Source organism: Nansenia antarctica (genome assembly GCF_963989245.1).
Source record: "Nansenia antarctica genome assembly, chromosome: 2".
Lineage (NCBI taxonomy): Eukaryota > Metazoa > Chordata > Actinopteri > Argentiniformes > Microstomatidae > Nansenia > Nansenia antarctica.
Window position 1 is genome coordinate 70,471,573 of NC_137675.1, and position 14,786 is coordinate 70,486,358.

General features: G+C 43.7%; 2 protein-coding genes across 2 annotated transcripts; both read left to right on the forward strand.

Annotated features, from left to right (window-relative positions):
• Window positions 1-2,871: 2,871 nt before the first annotated feature.
• On the forward strand, window positions 2,872-6,136 carry odad4 (outer dynein arm docking complex subunit 4; the record flags this gene model as incomplete). The annotated part of the gene is made up of 11 exons (XM_080524431.1): window positions 2,872-2,985; window positions 3,319-3,450; window positions 3,554-3,707; window positions 3,876-3,919; window positions 4,007-4,157; window positions 4,377-4,601; window positions 4,719-4,941; window positions 5,211-5,297; window positions 5,522-5,718; window positions 5,898-5,998; window positions 6,101-6,136. The coding sequence occupies 11 exons, from the start codon at window positions 2,872-2,874 to the stop codon at window positions 6,134-6,136; spliced, it is 1,464 nt and encodes a 487-aa protein (XP_080380557.1).
• A 4,155-nt stretch (window positions 6,137-10,291) lies between these two features.
• On the forward strand, window positions 10,292-13,722 carry cnp (2'',3''-cyclic nucleotide 3'' phosphodiesterase). Its single transcript, XM_080523924.1, has 3 exons — window positions 10,292-11,846; window positions 11,984-12,111; window positions 12,254-13,722. Exons 1-3 carry the CDS (start codon window positions 10,304-10,306, stop codon window positions 12,710-12,712), a joined length of 2,130 nt encoding a protein of 709 aa, XP_080380050.1. The 5' UTR covers window positions 10,292-10,303; the 3' UTR covers window positions 12,713-13,722.
• The last annotated feature ends 1,064 nt before the right edge of the window (window positions 13,723-14,786 follow it).

A 14,786-nucleotide genomic window follows, 5' to 3' on the forward strand; every position in this document is an offset into this window, starting at 1 on the left:
GGGGGTTATATTATTATTAGAGAGGGTGTTGTTGTTTGACTGCTTACTTCACTGTGTTTCCAGTGACTGAACTGATGGAGTTGAGCTGTTCCAGTGTGCTGCCAGGAGGGGGCACCAACACAGAGTTTGCCCTTCACTGTCTGCATGAGGTGCAGGGAAACATATTGGTGAGCAGTGAGTACAGCTATCTTAAGCTCCAAACAAAGAAAATCTTGATTCAGAATAAGTAATGGTCTAACATGTGTCCCTAGGCTGCACTGGATCTACTGTTAATCAGAGGAGACTTCCCTTCCTCAACACACCACTTGAGTAACTATCACTATGCAGGTACCCAACTCCATAGCTCTGATGTCGTGGCACGATTGCTGTAAAACATGATTCTATTTTCTTAGATGTTAAGAAGAAACAAAGCAAGCGATATATTAAACAGTTTCAGTATGTGGTCCTCTTACCTTGGTTGTTATCACCATTAAGCCTATGACTTACAGGGTCAGACCATTGGAGTTCTCGTGAAAAGAGACTTATCCATAAAGCTCTACTCACCCATGGAAAGGACTTCCAGCTTATTCACAGTGAGGTATGACAGTGAGGTACTGTGAGGTACAGTTGAACTTCAGCTGGACAGGGTTTAGACAGACAGAGGACTAAGGGCCGGTTTCACTGACGAGGCTTAAGCCTAATCCTAGACTAAAAAGCATCTTCAATGGAGATTTTACATTGAAAGTGTGATTTACTCCAGGATTAGCCTTAAGCCTTGTCTGTGAAACCGACCCTAAGTCAGTTGTCTCCACCACAGCTACAGTCTAAGTCAGTTGTCTCCACCACAGCTACAGACTAAGGGCCGGTTTCACAGACAAGGCTTAAGCCTAATCCTAGACTAAAAAGCATCTTGAGTGGAGATTTTACATTGAAAGTGTTTTTTAGTCCAAGACTAGGCCTAAGCCTTGTCTGTGAAACCGGCCCTAAGTCAGTTGTCTATCACCACAGCTGCAGACTAAGTCAGTTGTCTCCCACCACAGCTACAGTCTAAGTCAGTTGTCTCCACCACAGCTACAGACTAAGTCAGTTGTCTATCACCACAGCTGCAGACTAAGTCAGTTGTCTCCCACCACAGCTACAGACTAAGTCAGTTGTCTATCACCACAGCTGCAGACTAAGTCAGTTGTCTCCCACCACAGCTACAGACTAAGTCAGTGTCCCAGTGTGTGGAGTACTACTACACCATGAGAAAGAAATTCAAAAACGTCAAACAACACTACCGAGGTTCCGACAGAAAGGAAGGAGTTGGAGCTGAGTCTGTGAGTATAGTATTATTACATAATGTTATAGAGACAAGAATTAGATGAATGAATGAATGAATGAATGAATGAATGGTCTTTATTGTCATTGATATAGTACAGGTACCAAACAACGAAATTTGGGAGGGGGGGCTCCCCTGGTGCTAGGAAAAAAAAAAACTAAAAGACAAGAAGGGAAAAGAGCTGGTTTACATAAATAAAGGCTATGTACACTATCCACTATACTATACTATACAAATAAAACACTGTGCTGTACTCTGTACTCTAGATGCACCCTAGTTGGGTATACACTACATGTTACTACTGTTACTATGGATACACCAAATAGGCATACTTCGGGGGAATAGATACTAATAACATAGAGTACCATTTTCAATGATCAGTAAGTCAACCACTGTTCAGCGCAGTCATACCCATCATGCCTGTGTGCAGCAGGCCGGGTCTCCTGGGTACGTTGAGGATAACCAGACAGGCCGGCGTGGCCCTAGAAGGTCCTTAACCAAGCAAGACAGAACCAGAGGATTGGAGGAGGAGCAGCCTACAGGAGGTGCATTGGAGTACACCTGTCAAGTGTGTGGGCGGTCAGTACACCTGTCAAGTGTGTGGGCGGTCAGTGGAAACATACAGAACACTTTGTATTCACTAGGGGAGCAAAGTTCAGAATGTTCTAGGAAGAAATACAGATATAAAGAAGTGGTTTTCCATTTGTCACATGAGAATTGTATCCAGTCTATATCGCTGTCGTCTTGAACGGCCCCTAGGTGATCATGCCATGCTGGCTCATTGACCCCTACTCTCTCCTTTTGAGTACTAGTTTAGCTCGTTGTTCCTCCAAATTCACTCATGTCTGTTTGTCTGTCTGTCCATCCACCCCCCTCCCACACACAAACATTTTGTCCAGAGTCTTTGACAGGGTGAAGAGTCGTTGTGCTCATATGAAGATCCACCGGCGGCAAGAACGCAGGAAAGCGAGTGGCTGACGAGGCGAGGCTGGTCCAGGACGTGTCCTGCAGAGGACCCAGCCCGGGTCTGACCTGGTCCCTGTCCTCTACACACCAGAGGAACCTGCTATAAGAAAAGATAATTTATTGACTGAGCTGTTGCCCCTCAAAAACTTATTTGGCCTGAGTTTATTATTTGGATTTTATATTTGTTTTTTTTGGTGTATTTTTTTTTTTTACAAAGTAAAAGTACAAGATAAGGTTCCTTAAATCACTCTTGTTTGTAGGCCTACTCATGTTGATGTTGAGTTGCTGCACTGTAGCCTATTGTTCTTGAGTTAGTGATTGGTTGTTCGTTTCTGCTTGGTTTCAAGTGAGCAAAACACAAATAAAATGATACATTTGTATTCTTCAGTTGTGTACATTATCGTTATGAAAAATAAAACCATGGGATAACACCAGACATACTTTTGTAATTCAGCAGGTCTGGACGTTAATTCAAAGGCAGCGGGCTTCACACGTCACAGGCTGGTTGCTAGGATACCACTGATGCGGTTTTATTTGAACAACACGAAACCCTGCTTGCAAGGACAGGTCATCTCGCTTGCTGTAATTGCTCATATTTTTCAAACATGTCACACAATGGAGACCAAAGACCCAAGAGCACATTTTCCACTTACATGTCAGAGGGGGCCCAGTTGTACCAGAAAGGAGAGTATGTCAAGGCTATCGAAAGCTATTCGACGGTAAGCAGCTAATCTTGCTAGCGGTTAACTAGCTGACGCGCATAGACTTTCATGGAGCGCGTGTATAGCTGATGATGAAGTTCTACATTTCGCAAACTATTGCGACACCCATGCCTTAAGTATTTCCCCAACACTACTGTGCTTTAGCTAAATATAATCTAATGCATCTTACTACTTGTGCATGTGGTGGTTGTCATTGCCAATATTGTAATGACTTGTTGACAACACATTTTGCTGAGAGACTTCTACTAAATTAGTCTAATTATGACATCCGTTGCAAAAGCCATACTATGGTTCAACCATGTTGATTCATTTCGTAAACATTTCTTTTAGGCATTGATTCTTCGGGCGGACGACAAAAATTGCCTGGTTGCCAGATCAAAATGCTATGTAAAGATGGGGGATTCTGCAAATGCATTGCTGGATGCGGAGGCCTCTCTCAAAGAGGACAAAAGATTCTTCAAGGTCCAGTCTAAACTTATGGAATCGGTATGCTGTGCAGCAGATTCAGCATTTAGGGTATTGGCAAAAAAAATCATGTTTGTATTTCTTCATCCTCATTTTCCAGGGTTTGTATCAGAAAGCAGAGGCATTGTACACCATGGGAGACTTTGAATTCGCCCTGGTGTTTTACCACAGGGGGCACAAACTGCGGCCAGAGCTGCAGGAGTGCAGACTTGGCATCCAGAAGGCCCAAGAAGCTATTGAGAACTCAGTGGGCAGTAAGTGCTTAAAGGTGCAATCTCAGCAGGTTGTCTACCTCATAGTACTCACAATACACATGGTTGTACAGCAGGTTGTCTACCTCATAATACTCACAATACAGATGGTTGTACATTTTGCATTATACTACTTTTGTTCTGATTATAATAATCTCTCCACCACCCCAGGTCCCTCATCTGTAAAACTGGAAATCATTCACAAGGCTGATGAGGTAATATGCCTTGTGACAATACACAGTGTCTGTCCCCTCTTCATGTACAGAGTGTCATCATCATTTGGTCTGTATAATGATTGGCAGGTGAAGAAGGTGCAGCCAGAGGTGTTTATTTTCACCCTGAAGAAAAAAAAACAGAACCAGAATTCACCCAAGAGTGATAAGACAAGCAGGCAGCTGTTGGGGGAGCTTTACAGTGACAAGGAGTACCTAGAGAAGCTACTGCAAGATGAAGGTAGGGTCCTCCTTGTGCCCAACTTGCTCCGGTATTTAATTTCCACTGACTTTCAGTGTACACATGCAATGCTGTTACTCGTATGTTCGTATCACTGAACCTCCTGAGATTTGTCTTTACTTGATGTTGGAGTACATTCATTATCAGCATGAATTATAGGGCCCAATGTGTGGTATAAGGCAAATATTAAATCGAAACATTTTCATAAATGGCCTCTAGACTTGGTTAGAGGCAAGATGCAGGGTGGGGGAAGAGTGCGGGACCTCCTCCTCAACGGCATCACCTATCTGGACACTCGCACTGAGTACTGGCGCCAACAGAAGCCCATGTATGCACGGGAGAGAGATCGTAAGCTCATGCAACAGAAATGGAACAAGACTCGTCAGAGTCCACCCTCAGACCCTACCCGATTCATACTCAAAAGCTTTGAGGAGATTGACGCAGGTGAGAGACCTCAGGATGAAAATTGCCACACAGTGCTTTATTTTCAGCCTGATCAATAGTAAAAAAAATATATATAATATTTAATAAAGGCTTTTCATTTATTTTATTTTTTTCCAGCCTTAATTGCAGGTAATGCAAAGGGCAGTGTCAATAAGGCCCGTGAGGTCATGAAGACTGTACAAGGCTGGTCAGAGGAGGTGGATAAGAACATAATAGGATTCAATAAGAAGGAGATCCTGGGTAACCTACACAGTTGCATTGGCAATGCATTGCTTGACATGGGGGAAATGGATAAAGCACTGGACAACCATCAGAAGGACCTGGAGCTGGCCAGACAATGGTGAGTAAGTGGTGTATGTGTTACGGTACATGTGGGAATACGGTACATGTGGGAAAACTAGGGTTAGGGTTAGGTGCTAGGGTGACTTGGTACATGCTGGCATGTCTAACCCTAACCCTACCCCTAACCCCCTAGCACCTAACCCTAGTTTTCCCACATGTACCGTATTCCCACATGTACCGTAACATATGCACTCAATTTGAAAGGTATGGGTAACTTTTAGAATATAACCCCAAGTTTCTAACATACTTTCATTGCTTGTCCAACAGTAAACACTCAGATGGAATGTCAAGGGCTCTTGACAACGTTGGACGAGTGTACGCCCAAATTGGAAAATTTCAACAGGCTATTGAGGCGTAAGTGAACACTCAACTTTGTGTCCATGTTGTGTGATGAAAAGAGATGGGTTTTTTGGGTTTTGTTTTTTTACAGGAAATGAACTGAGAGGGGGGTAAATATTGCGTTTTCTTGCCTTTTTCTTGAAACCTAAGAAAATATCTGCACACATGATTATGTCACTGCTGCAAATGGAGTAAAGAAATTGTCATACATGTTTTTCTTGAAACCTACATTTTGGCAGATGGGAGGAGAAGATCCCTCTGGCCCATGGCGGTCTGGAGAGGACCTGGCTGTTCCATGAGATTGGCCGCTGCTATTTGGAGCTAAAACGTCACGCAGAGGCCCGTGACTATGGCTCTCGCTCACTTGCTGCAGCCGATGAAATTGCGGACGAGAAGTGGCAACTGAACGCCAGCGTGTTAGTCGCACAGATAGAGTGTATGTGGAGCTGGTTTCAGATCCATTGATAATACATCCTGTATACATGATTAGATTCAGATCAGAAGTGTTATCACCCTGTACACATTAGAGTTGCTTTACTATAAAACAGTGATTTATCTTCTTTATAAGCTTTGAACTGATCCCCCACGCTCCCTTTCCCTCTGTGTACCTCTCAGTGAAGGTTGGCAACTTCAAATCCAGCATTGCCCACTTTGAGAGAGCCTTGGACCGAGCCAAGCTGCTTCAGGATGACCCTGCCAGGGACGCTATCCAGAAGGTTGCCTGAACTTCTCCTGTCCCTGTTAAGCTTCATCAATTATATCTCATTCTTAAAAATTAGACGTGGTTCACTGACCAGATTTTTCATGCCCTCCTTTAGGCTCTCCGTGAGGCAAGGCAACATTCAGCGCAGTGAGACATACAAGACCTGTAAGGAGATCTGGGGGACAGATGTTTAAAGACATCTGAGAGCCCAGAGATCACAGGGGGATTAATAAAAACGGTCTGTTAAATATTATTTTCTAAGCCGCATTTGAGTTTCTTGTGTCCTTCTTTTTCTTTGTTGAAAAACATATTTAGAAATGTAGAAACCGCACAGCTATAGAAACTTGTCTGGAGTCAGCTATGAATTATGTTTCCAGAGTCTGTCAGCTTCCTTTAACGAGCCAAAAAAATCTATTACTACTTAGAGCTGTTGGCACAAGTAGGAGGTAACTGTTAATCTAAATACAACTATCAGAGGCTGAGAATTACCCAGGAATTATTTTATGCTAAGCACAACATTGGTAAGCTTGAGGTGGTCTGTGTTATATAAAGTTGGAGCCCATTTCATAACAACATTATAATCTGGTTGGTTTACTGTTGTGTGTGAAACATGTACACCAGGGGTCACCAACTACATCCAAGGGCCAGAATTTTTCAGAATCGAAGCATACACTGTGGGGGCCGGACTTATATTTATTTAGGCATAATTAGCATATTATTGTTTAATATTTTCACTTTCTTTCAAAATGTATGTTATTAATGGCTTATTATCAGTGTTAACAGACTCCTGACACCTATACTGCAGCCAGCCACCAGGGGGCGATGAAGATATTTTGGCTTCACTTTTACACATTGTAATAATTTTCAGTTATCAATCATGCAAAATGTCACTCTCAAACAACCTGAAGCGTAAAATTCACGTGGAAAACCGCAGCTTTAATGAGGAATGGACTGACAAGTACGCATTCATCTTGCCAACATTTAGTAAAGCAAAACCTGTATGCCTCATCTGCACTGAAACGGTAGCTGTTGAAAAACGATACAATCTTCGCCGTTACAATTATACAAGGCATGCAGCTTTCAGAGAATCATACCCTGAGACCCGTCGCAGAAATATTGCAAGCTTAAAAGCTGGATATGGACATGCCAGTGGAATTATTAGCAGAACGTTATCTGAACGAGAGGGCAACTGGTGCGTCTCTCTGGGCTGTCTGGGTTCTACAAGCATAACGAGCCATTTACCTCATTCATGTTTTGACTGAGAAGTTAGTTGTTATTTAAGTCACTATAATGTGCATGTGAAAAAATAGGCTATAACACGAAATGTTAAACAAGAGCATGTGGAGAATGTTAAATGCGATCTATGAGTGTCCCCTCATTCTTGCATGCGAATAGGCGCTACGTCTGCCGCATTCCATATAAAAGTTGGGAATTAGTTTCAGCTTTGCTACTGCTATTTAGATGCAAGGTTGCAGCTTTGTGAATGAGTTAGGTCTGAATCGTCCTGCATTGGAAGAACTATATATGCTATGGCCGCGTTCGTAAATTCGCTCTGAGAGAGTCAGAGCGTCCACGTGACTGCCTCTAGTCCAATCAAATTACTTGGTTCCATGACGACGTTGAATCCAGTGTGCGCATCGACGAATTTACGAACGCGCCCTATATGTTCTAAACGGTATTTCCGTCCTCATATTTTCTGAATTCATTCATATTTAAAAAACATAAATATTCCACGGGCCCGATGGGAAGCTTTGATGGGCCGCCTGTTGGTGACCCATGATGTACACTAATACTTTGTATCTTCTATAACATTTGCTTTGCCATCTGTTGACATGGTGATCTTGCATATATTGCTACCTATAGACAAGTGTAGTTAGGGGTAATTACCTCAAGAGGTAGGCTTGTACAACTGTGGACTTCCTGCATCTCAATATTCTATCATGTTCCTGGAGTGTGCACTTTAGCAAAGGACTTGACTTGAGAGTTTACAACACATCCCTTACACTGTTCATTAATGTGGGGGAATGAGTGCATACGTAGGAAATGGGTAGCGTTTCCAAGTAGACTTTTTCATAGTTACCCTTCAGAACTCACGTTGTTTCACTACTTCCCTTTTCTGCTCCCCTGATATCATTGTTTGCAGCTGGCATATTGCGTACTGCTGCTCTGACTCATAAGCAGCTGACTGGGGATTTCTGCCCACTGCTTTGGGATGTCTGAGACAGATTGATCTTACATTAAAAAAGTGTCCCTTATTTGAGAATAATTGAATGTATATGTTATTCTGGGTTTTATTGTGAGTATGGGACACAAAATTCCGTCGCCCGGTTGATTTGTCATTGTCACTTGACTTTGATGACATGTGGAATAATAAACGAACACTGTCTCGATACACGCAAATGTGACTCCCAATTGGCCAATTCTGACAGTTCTGAGTTGGACATTTCGGTGTTCCAAAGATCAAATCAATGCAGCATCAACACATTTGGAGTGGCCGCCGTGGAAGACCGGGGGCGCGCAATCAATTTGCAACCCCGCACCCTCCTCACCCTCAAGAGATAAACCTTGCGCGTGCTCAGCTCAAGAGCACTAGTTTCCGTTTTGTTTCCTGAGCGCATATCTGTGCTAGCACTGTCCTCCGTTCAGTCTGTGGAGAAACAGCTAGATTGCACAGCCAGCATCTGCTCGTCTAACACAATTTAACCATCATCAGACACGGTAAGAAAAAACATATGCATTTACGATTGCAAATAAATAAGTCAAGTAAATTAGACTAAGACGATACGAAGCTTCTGTCATAAATTCTATTCTAACTAAGTTGGATTATTCTAAATATGTGTTCCTGCCTGATGCGCATTTCTCTCTTGGAAATGTAATTGTTTGTACGTGGCACGAACGCTGGCATGACCACGCTGATTTGTTTTGTCTAGCGTAGCATGCAGCCACTCCCCGTTTTAATCGCTTCATTGTTACATTATTGCATCAAGTTGCGTACGTTCACTTACTGGTTCACATAACATGTTGTTATTTTTAAGCTATAAACGACCGAAGATTAGCAGTTCGATTACTTCCATGAAATGTTGTGTCGATTAATGTTTGTCTGCTGGCGAACTTGTCCAGCCTGTGAAGGGATGACCATGCTCTTTTCCATGTCACGGTATTGCGCCATTGACCATTTAATATTGCGAACAAGACATTGAATCATACTTTAGTTGGACCTGGATAAATAGTTTCTTTGTTACTCGTGTTGACAAAGCGTCCCAACAGCAAGGACCAAGGTCTTCCCACCCACACCAAGGGTTGGTATCAGTAGCAGGTGTTCGTGTCTCACCCTCACCCTGGCCTAGTCAACAGCACACGCCCCTGCTTTTGATCTGGCTTTCATGTCATGGATATGCACCAGAAAATATAGAATTAAAAACGACATTATTTCTAAGCGTTTTGTTATACAATACCAATTATTGTGTGATTAGAAACCTCATTGGCAAGAAAAATAAAAGGTACCGTTTTCTTTATTTAGACGGTGGACAGTCACATTCAGTTAAATAATATTAGAGATGATTTTGTGTTGCGTGTATCGAGCTTTGAGACACATGCAGTCTCACACACACACACACACATCTGCCATCAACCTCACACCCATCCAAATACAGTGCGCAAATCATATTCAAGCCTCATTAGTAATAAGTGGTGTGGCCTAGAGCCCGCCCCGCACTCCTTTTGGCACTTTGATCACTCGGGAATAAATCTTGAATAGTAGAAAGAAGGTATTGGACAGTCTGGGCAGCAACTGTAGAGACCTAGACCTTCAGCCAAGGCTCCCCAGAGAGGATTGAAGCAGAAAGCCCTGCAGTAATTACATAAGGAGAGTCTTATAGGCTGCTCCCTTTTCTCTAAGGAGACATTTCAAAAGGGATCATTGGACTTCCTCCCTCTAGATTGTGTGGTATCCTCAATCTTGACATTTGTACTCTTAATTAATTAATTAATTTACTGTTTATTTTGCTGTTGAAGTGATAGTTGAACAACAAAAGGTAATTAGGCAAAAACTATTTTACCTGATCATGTTTCTATGGAGAGGGTTCTCATCCTAATTTTTTTCTTTAATCAGTTTCCCAGTCTCATTCTTATTGCGATGAGAAACTAGTATGTCATCTATACATATAAGACCTTTATTGTTTCTGAACCTTAACATGTGTTTTTATCATAAGGTACATGGTGTAACGTACTGCCAGAAAGGAGCCCAAATATGGATGCTGAACAGACCCAAGAGGTGTTTGACACCGCATCAAAAACTCAGGAACAGCAGGCGAGTGAAATGGAGAAAGTATCTGTGTCAAAATTAGACTCACCAGGGCAGTCTACAGAGCCTGAGAAATCACCAGTCACGGTTCAAGAAACTCTGCAATTGGCTGTGAACGGGCATGAAGCAGAGGAAATGCCAGAGATGGTGATAGAATCTGAAGAAACACAAGAGATGGAGATGGGAGCAGAGAAATCACCAATGAAAATGTCTGAACCAGAGATGTCTCCAGAGGCAGAGAAGTCTCCCGAAAAAATCCCAGAACCAGAAAAGGTCGTTGAGCCACTTTCAGTATTGTGCGGAGACCCAGAACACATCCTGAACCTGGAGCCTGAACAGCCGCCAATGCCAGAGAAAAGCCCAGAACCTCTGCCTTTGGATGAGCCTCTGGCAGAGAGTAACACTGAACCTGCGCCAGAGAAAACAGGAGAACCAGTCCCAGAGGCTGTTCAACTGTTGCAGGCAGTGTCTGAGCCTTTAACACAGCCAGAATTTGAGGAAGTGAAACAGATTGAACAAGCAGACAAAGTGCCAGAGGAACCTGAGATTGTGATGGTGGTGGAGTCCAAGACTATTAAAGAAGCAGAGCCAGAGAAAGCGGTAGAACCTGACACTGTGAAGGAGACCGTGCCAGAGATACAGGCAGTAGCAGAGAACATGAAGGAAGAAGAATTGGAAGAACCAGCTGAGGTTGTTAAGGAAGTGGAATCAGAGAAACCAGCTGAAACTGTGAAGGAGGTGGCATCAGAGACACCAGCTGAAACTGTGAAGGAGGTGGCATCAGAGACCCAGGCAGAAGCTGAAGCAGTTAAGGAAGTGGAATCTGAGAAACCAGCTGAGGCTGTTAAGGAAGTGGAATCTGAGAAACCAGCTGAAGTTGAAACTGTGAAGGATGTGGCATCAGATACAAAGGCAGAAGGTGAAGTAGATAAGGTGGAGCAGCAGGAGGAGCAGGTTCCTGCTCCTGGCTCCCTATCTTTTGCCTTCCTGGAGCAGGAGCAGACCAAGGTCACCCTGCGCACCTCCCGCACTCTTATCATCCTCCGAGGCCTCCCTGGGAGTGGCAAAAGCCTCCTGGCACGTGCCATTGCTGATAGCTACCAAGATCTCTGCACTGTCTGCTGTGCTGATGACCATGGGGTGAAGCCGGAGAGCCCAGAAACATCTGTGGATGGATACAAAGCTCTGGATGAGGCTATAGTGGCTTGCTGCAGTGGAGGAACTGCTGCCTCGGTGGTGGTGGTGGATGATACCAATCATACCCAGGATCGGCTGGCCCGTCTGGGAGAGGTGGCAGAGCAGCACCGGCTGGTGGCCATTTACCTGGAGCCCCGTACTGAGTGGAACAGAGACTTGTCACAGCTGGCCAAGAAGACTGGCCGTGGGTTAGAGGAGGCCCAGATCCAGGCCATGAAGGTTCCGCTTGAAGAGACAACCCTGCCCCTTTTCTTTGGCTGGTTTCTTCTCCCCAGTGTCCAGGACAAGGTCAGATGCACGTCCATGGACTTCCTGAAGACACTGGACACCCTGGAGGCCTTCAAGAAGCACCTGACTGATTGTGAGTATACCTGAATTAACTTTACCCAAGTAGTTGAATTTGAATTAAGTATGGCTGTTAAAACTGTGAAATGTATCCATCAGTCTTTTTAATATCTCGAATTTGCTTGAGACAACTGAGCTTGCTTTGTGTTGCAGTCACGGGTGAGGCTGAGAAGGAGGTGGACCTGGAGCAGTATTTCCAATCCAAAGGAGCTCTTCATTGCACTGCCAAGTTCTGTGATTATGGCAAAGCAGAGGGAGCCAAGGAATATGCAGAGAAACCAGTAAGTCAAAATATTCATGATGGGACTTGCTTGATATTTCCCTGTGTTGTGTGTTTTTTCTCAATATTGTATTTAGATTTCCTTGCAGCTTTTGTCACATTCTAACTTTACCTTACCTTTATTTCCCTCCCCTACTCTCTAGGCTGTGAAGGAGTTGTATGGCTCTGCCTTCGAACTGCTACTGAGTGCCCTCTTTGTCACGCCTCGCACTGTCGGCGCCCGGGTGGCCCTCTCCGAACGTGAACTGGCTTTGTGGCCTGATGACGCAGAGAAGGAAGCCAAGTCTGTCGTCCCGTCCGCAGACACCTTGCCCCTTGGCAGCCGTGCCCACATCACCCTGGGATGTGCAGAAGGTGTGGAGCCGGCCCAGACAGGGTTGGACTTGCTGGAGATCCTAGCGCTGCAGCAGGAGGGCCAGCAGGGGGAGCTGGTGGAAGAGATGGAGCTGGGCTCTCTGGCCTACTATGGCAAGGGCAGGTGGTTGCTGAGTCTGAGGGAGCCTGTCACTGCCCAAGCCTGCTTCTCCAGCGTCTATGGGCCCAAGAAGGCTGACCAGGGCAAGGCCGAAAAGAAGAAAAAGCAAAAGTGCACCATATTGTAAGGGAGAGGAGGAGTGTGATAACATTTTGCTCGGGATGATTGGTGTCATAGTGCTTGGATTTGTTCTGTGGGCGGGGGTGTGTGTGTTTGTGCTCTGTTTGGGGTGTTGGTGTCGGATAACCTTCGGATAACCCACCCTAAATCCACAAGCTGTGTGCCTTTCTCTATTGCTTTGCACCACAACCCAAGAGGCCTTTAAATCACAGTTAGGTCAAGCTTTGCTTCTTGTTCAATGTCTTTTCATGCATTTCAGTGCCAGAGTTGCAACTGGATTGGTATTTCCTTAGATGAGATCGATTTCATAGCTCATTTGCCATTATGAGAAGTAGTACCACTTTACACCCTCTGCAACTATTTTTTCACTAAATTCTCTCTATACTCTACTTCTAGACTATATACGACCTCTTCCGCATAAGTCAGTGTTCTTAAACATTTAGATGAGTACATATTTAGTGTGAGTGGCTCAGTTAGTGTTTTCTTTGCATGCCGGGTTTCACAGTATCAACCCTAATAATACAATTTAACTTATGTCTGTGAAAAGCTGCCACAAATCTCCTGCAGTAATGTCTTGCGACACTGGTCATAGGTTTGCGTGGTTTAGTTACAAGTTGTTTGTCAGCTGTGTTGTGTGACTGTACATGTCTGTCTGTGTTTGTGTGTGAAGTTTTCTTTGTGTGGGAAAGCTCATGGGCCAAAGGTGTGTGTGTGTTTGCTTGATATGATGTGCTAGACTGTGAATTATGCAGAAATCAAAGGGAGAATGCTGATGAATTTGCAGTTTGTTTCATTAGCTGGCACTTGGTACTTATCAAATGCTGTGAATCCAAGGTCAGACTTTGCAATCCTTGTATTCTGGCTCACTGCACCATTGAGTCATCCATCATGCTGTTTGAACTGCACTTCTTTTATCACATTTCAACATGTATCCACTGTTAATGACTGATGTGTAGGTTTCTTAGGGCAAAGCCATGCTTGTGTAGCTCTTACAATGAGTCACTATTTTTGCACTTGTTTTTGTACACTTAATAAAGAATATGCTTTGCTTCCAAATACTATGGTGTGATTTTTGTTGGATCATCAATACTGACCTCTTTGGATCTGGGCACAATTCCCACTGACTGAACCGGTTCACAGACTATTTCCACTTAATCATGTTACCTATTAACAGCAAGATGCCTTCATGTAATACTTAGACTTGTGCGACTTCAATTTTCATTAAGTTCCATCACACTTCTTTCAGTGTCACCACCTCATTTTGGTTCAATGGTGTCACCAGACAGTGCTATACACATAGTATATCATAAACTTAGACTGGGTCCAAACCTGGTTTAGATTGTATGGGAAAGATGCTAATAGCACCACCTTGCCCTCTGATAGGCTAAGACAAGGTGGAAGTTTTCATCTTACTCATGGTATTACAGCCACTATAGTAGCAAACTAGTGTCTATGGACTACAGTGTAGGGGTTATTTTTGGACAGGTCTTCCATATTATTATTAGGTGGTGATGGCCAGCAGATGGCCCTCTACTGCCTTATTGGTGCAATGTAGAGGATATTGTTGTAACAGAGGATGATATTTATTTTTTTACCTACATTGTAAGATGCTACAGTACATTGCCTTACCACACAGCAAATCGTCAACTTGTACCTCGTACCTTCACAGGAATGATGTATGATTGCTGTTCCATTCATAAGAGGTGCACCACAAAACCTGACGACATAATCCTGCCTCTGTTTGCATTGATTCTGGATTCTTGAATGACCCACTTGTCTGGGACTGTCTGCAGTGTCTGGTCCCCTCCACCTCACATTACACAATGACTGGTTCCTGGCAAAATGTGTGCTCCTGCTGTAAAAAATAAAAATAAAAGAAGAAAAGAGTAAAAGTAAATTTCATGATATTTCACGTGTGTGTGTGTGTGTGTGTGTGTGTGTGTGTGTGTGTGTGTGTGTATGCTGTGTGTCTAGCCTATTCTAATCAATGTACTATTCTGTCTTGCCAGCTGTATCAGACCATACTGTGCAACTGTGTAGTTACTTAATCTCTTGGAACTGAGAAGAAATTGTGCAAAACT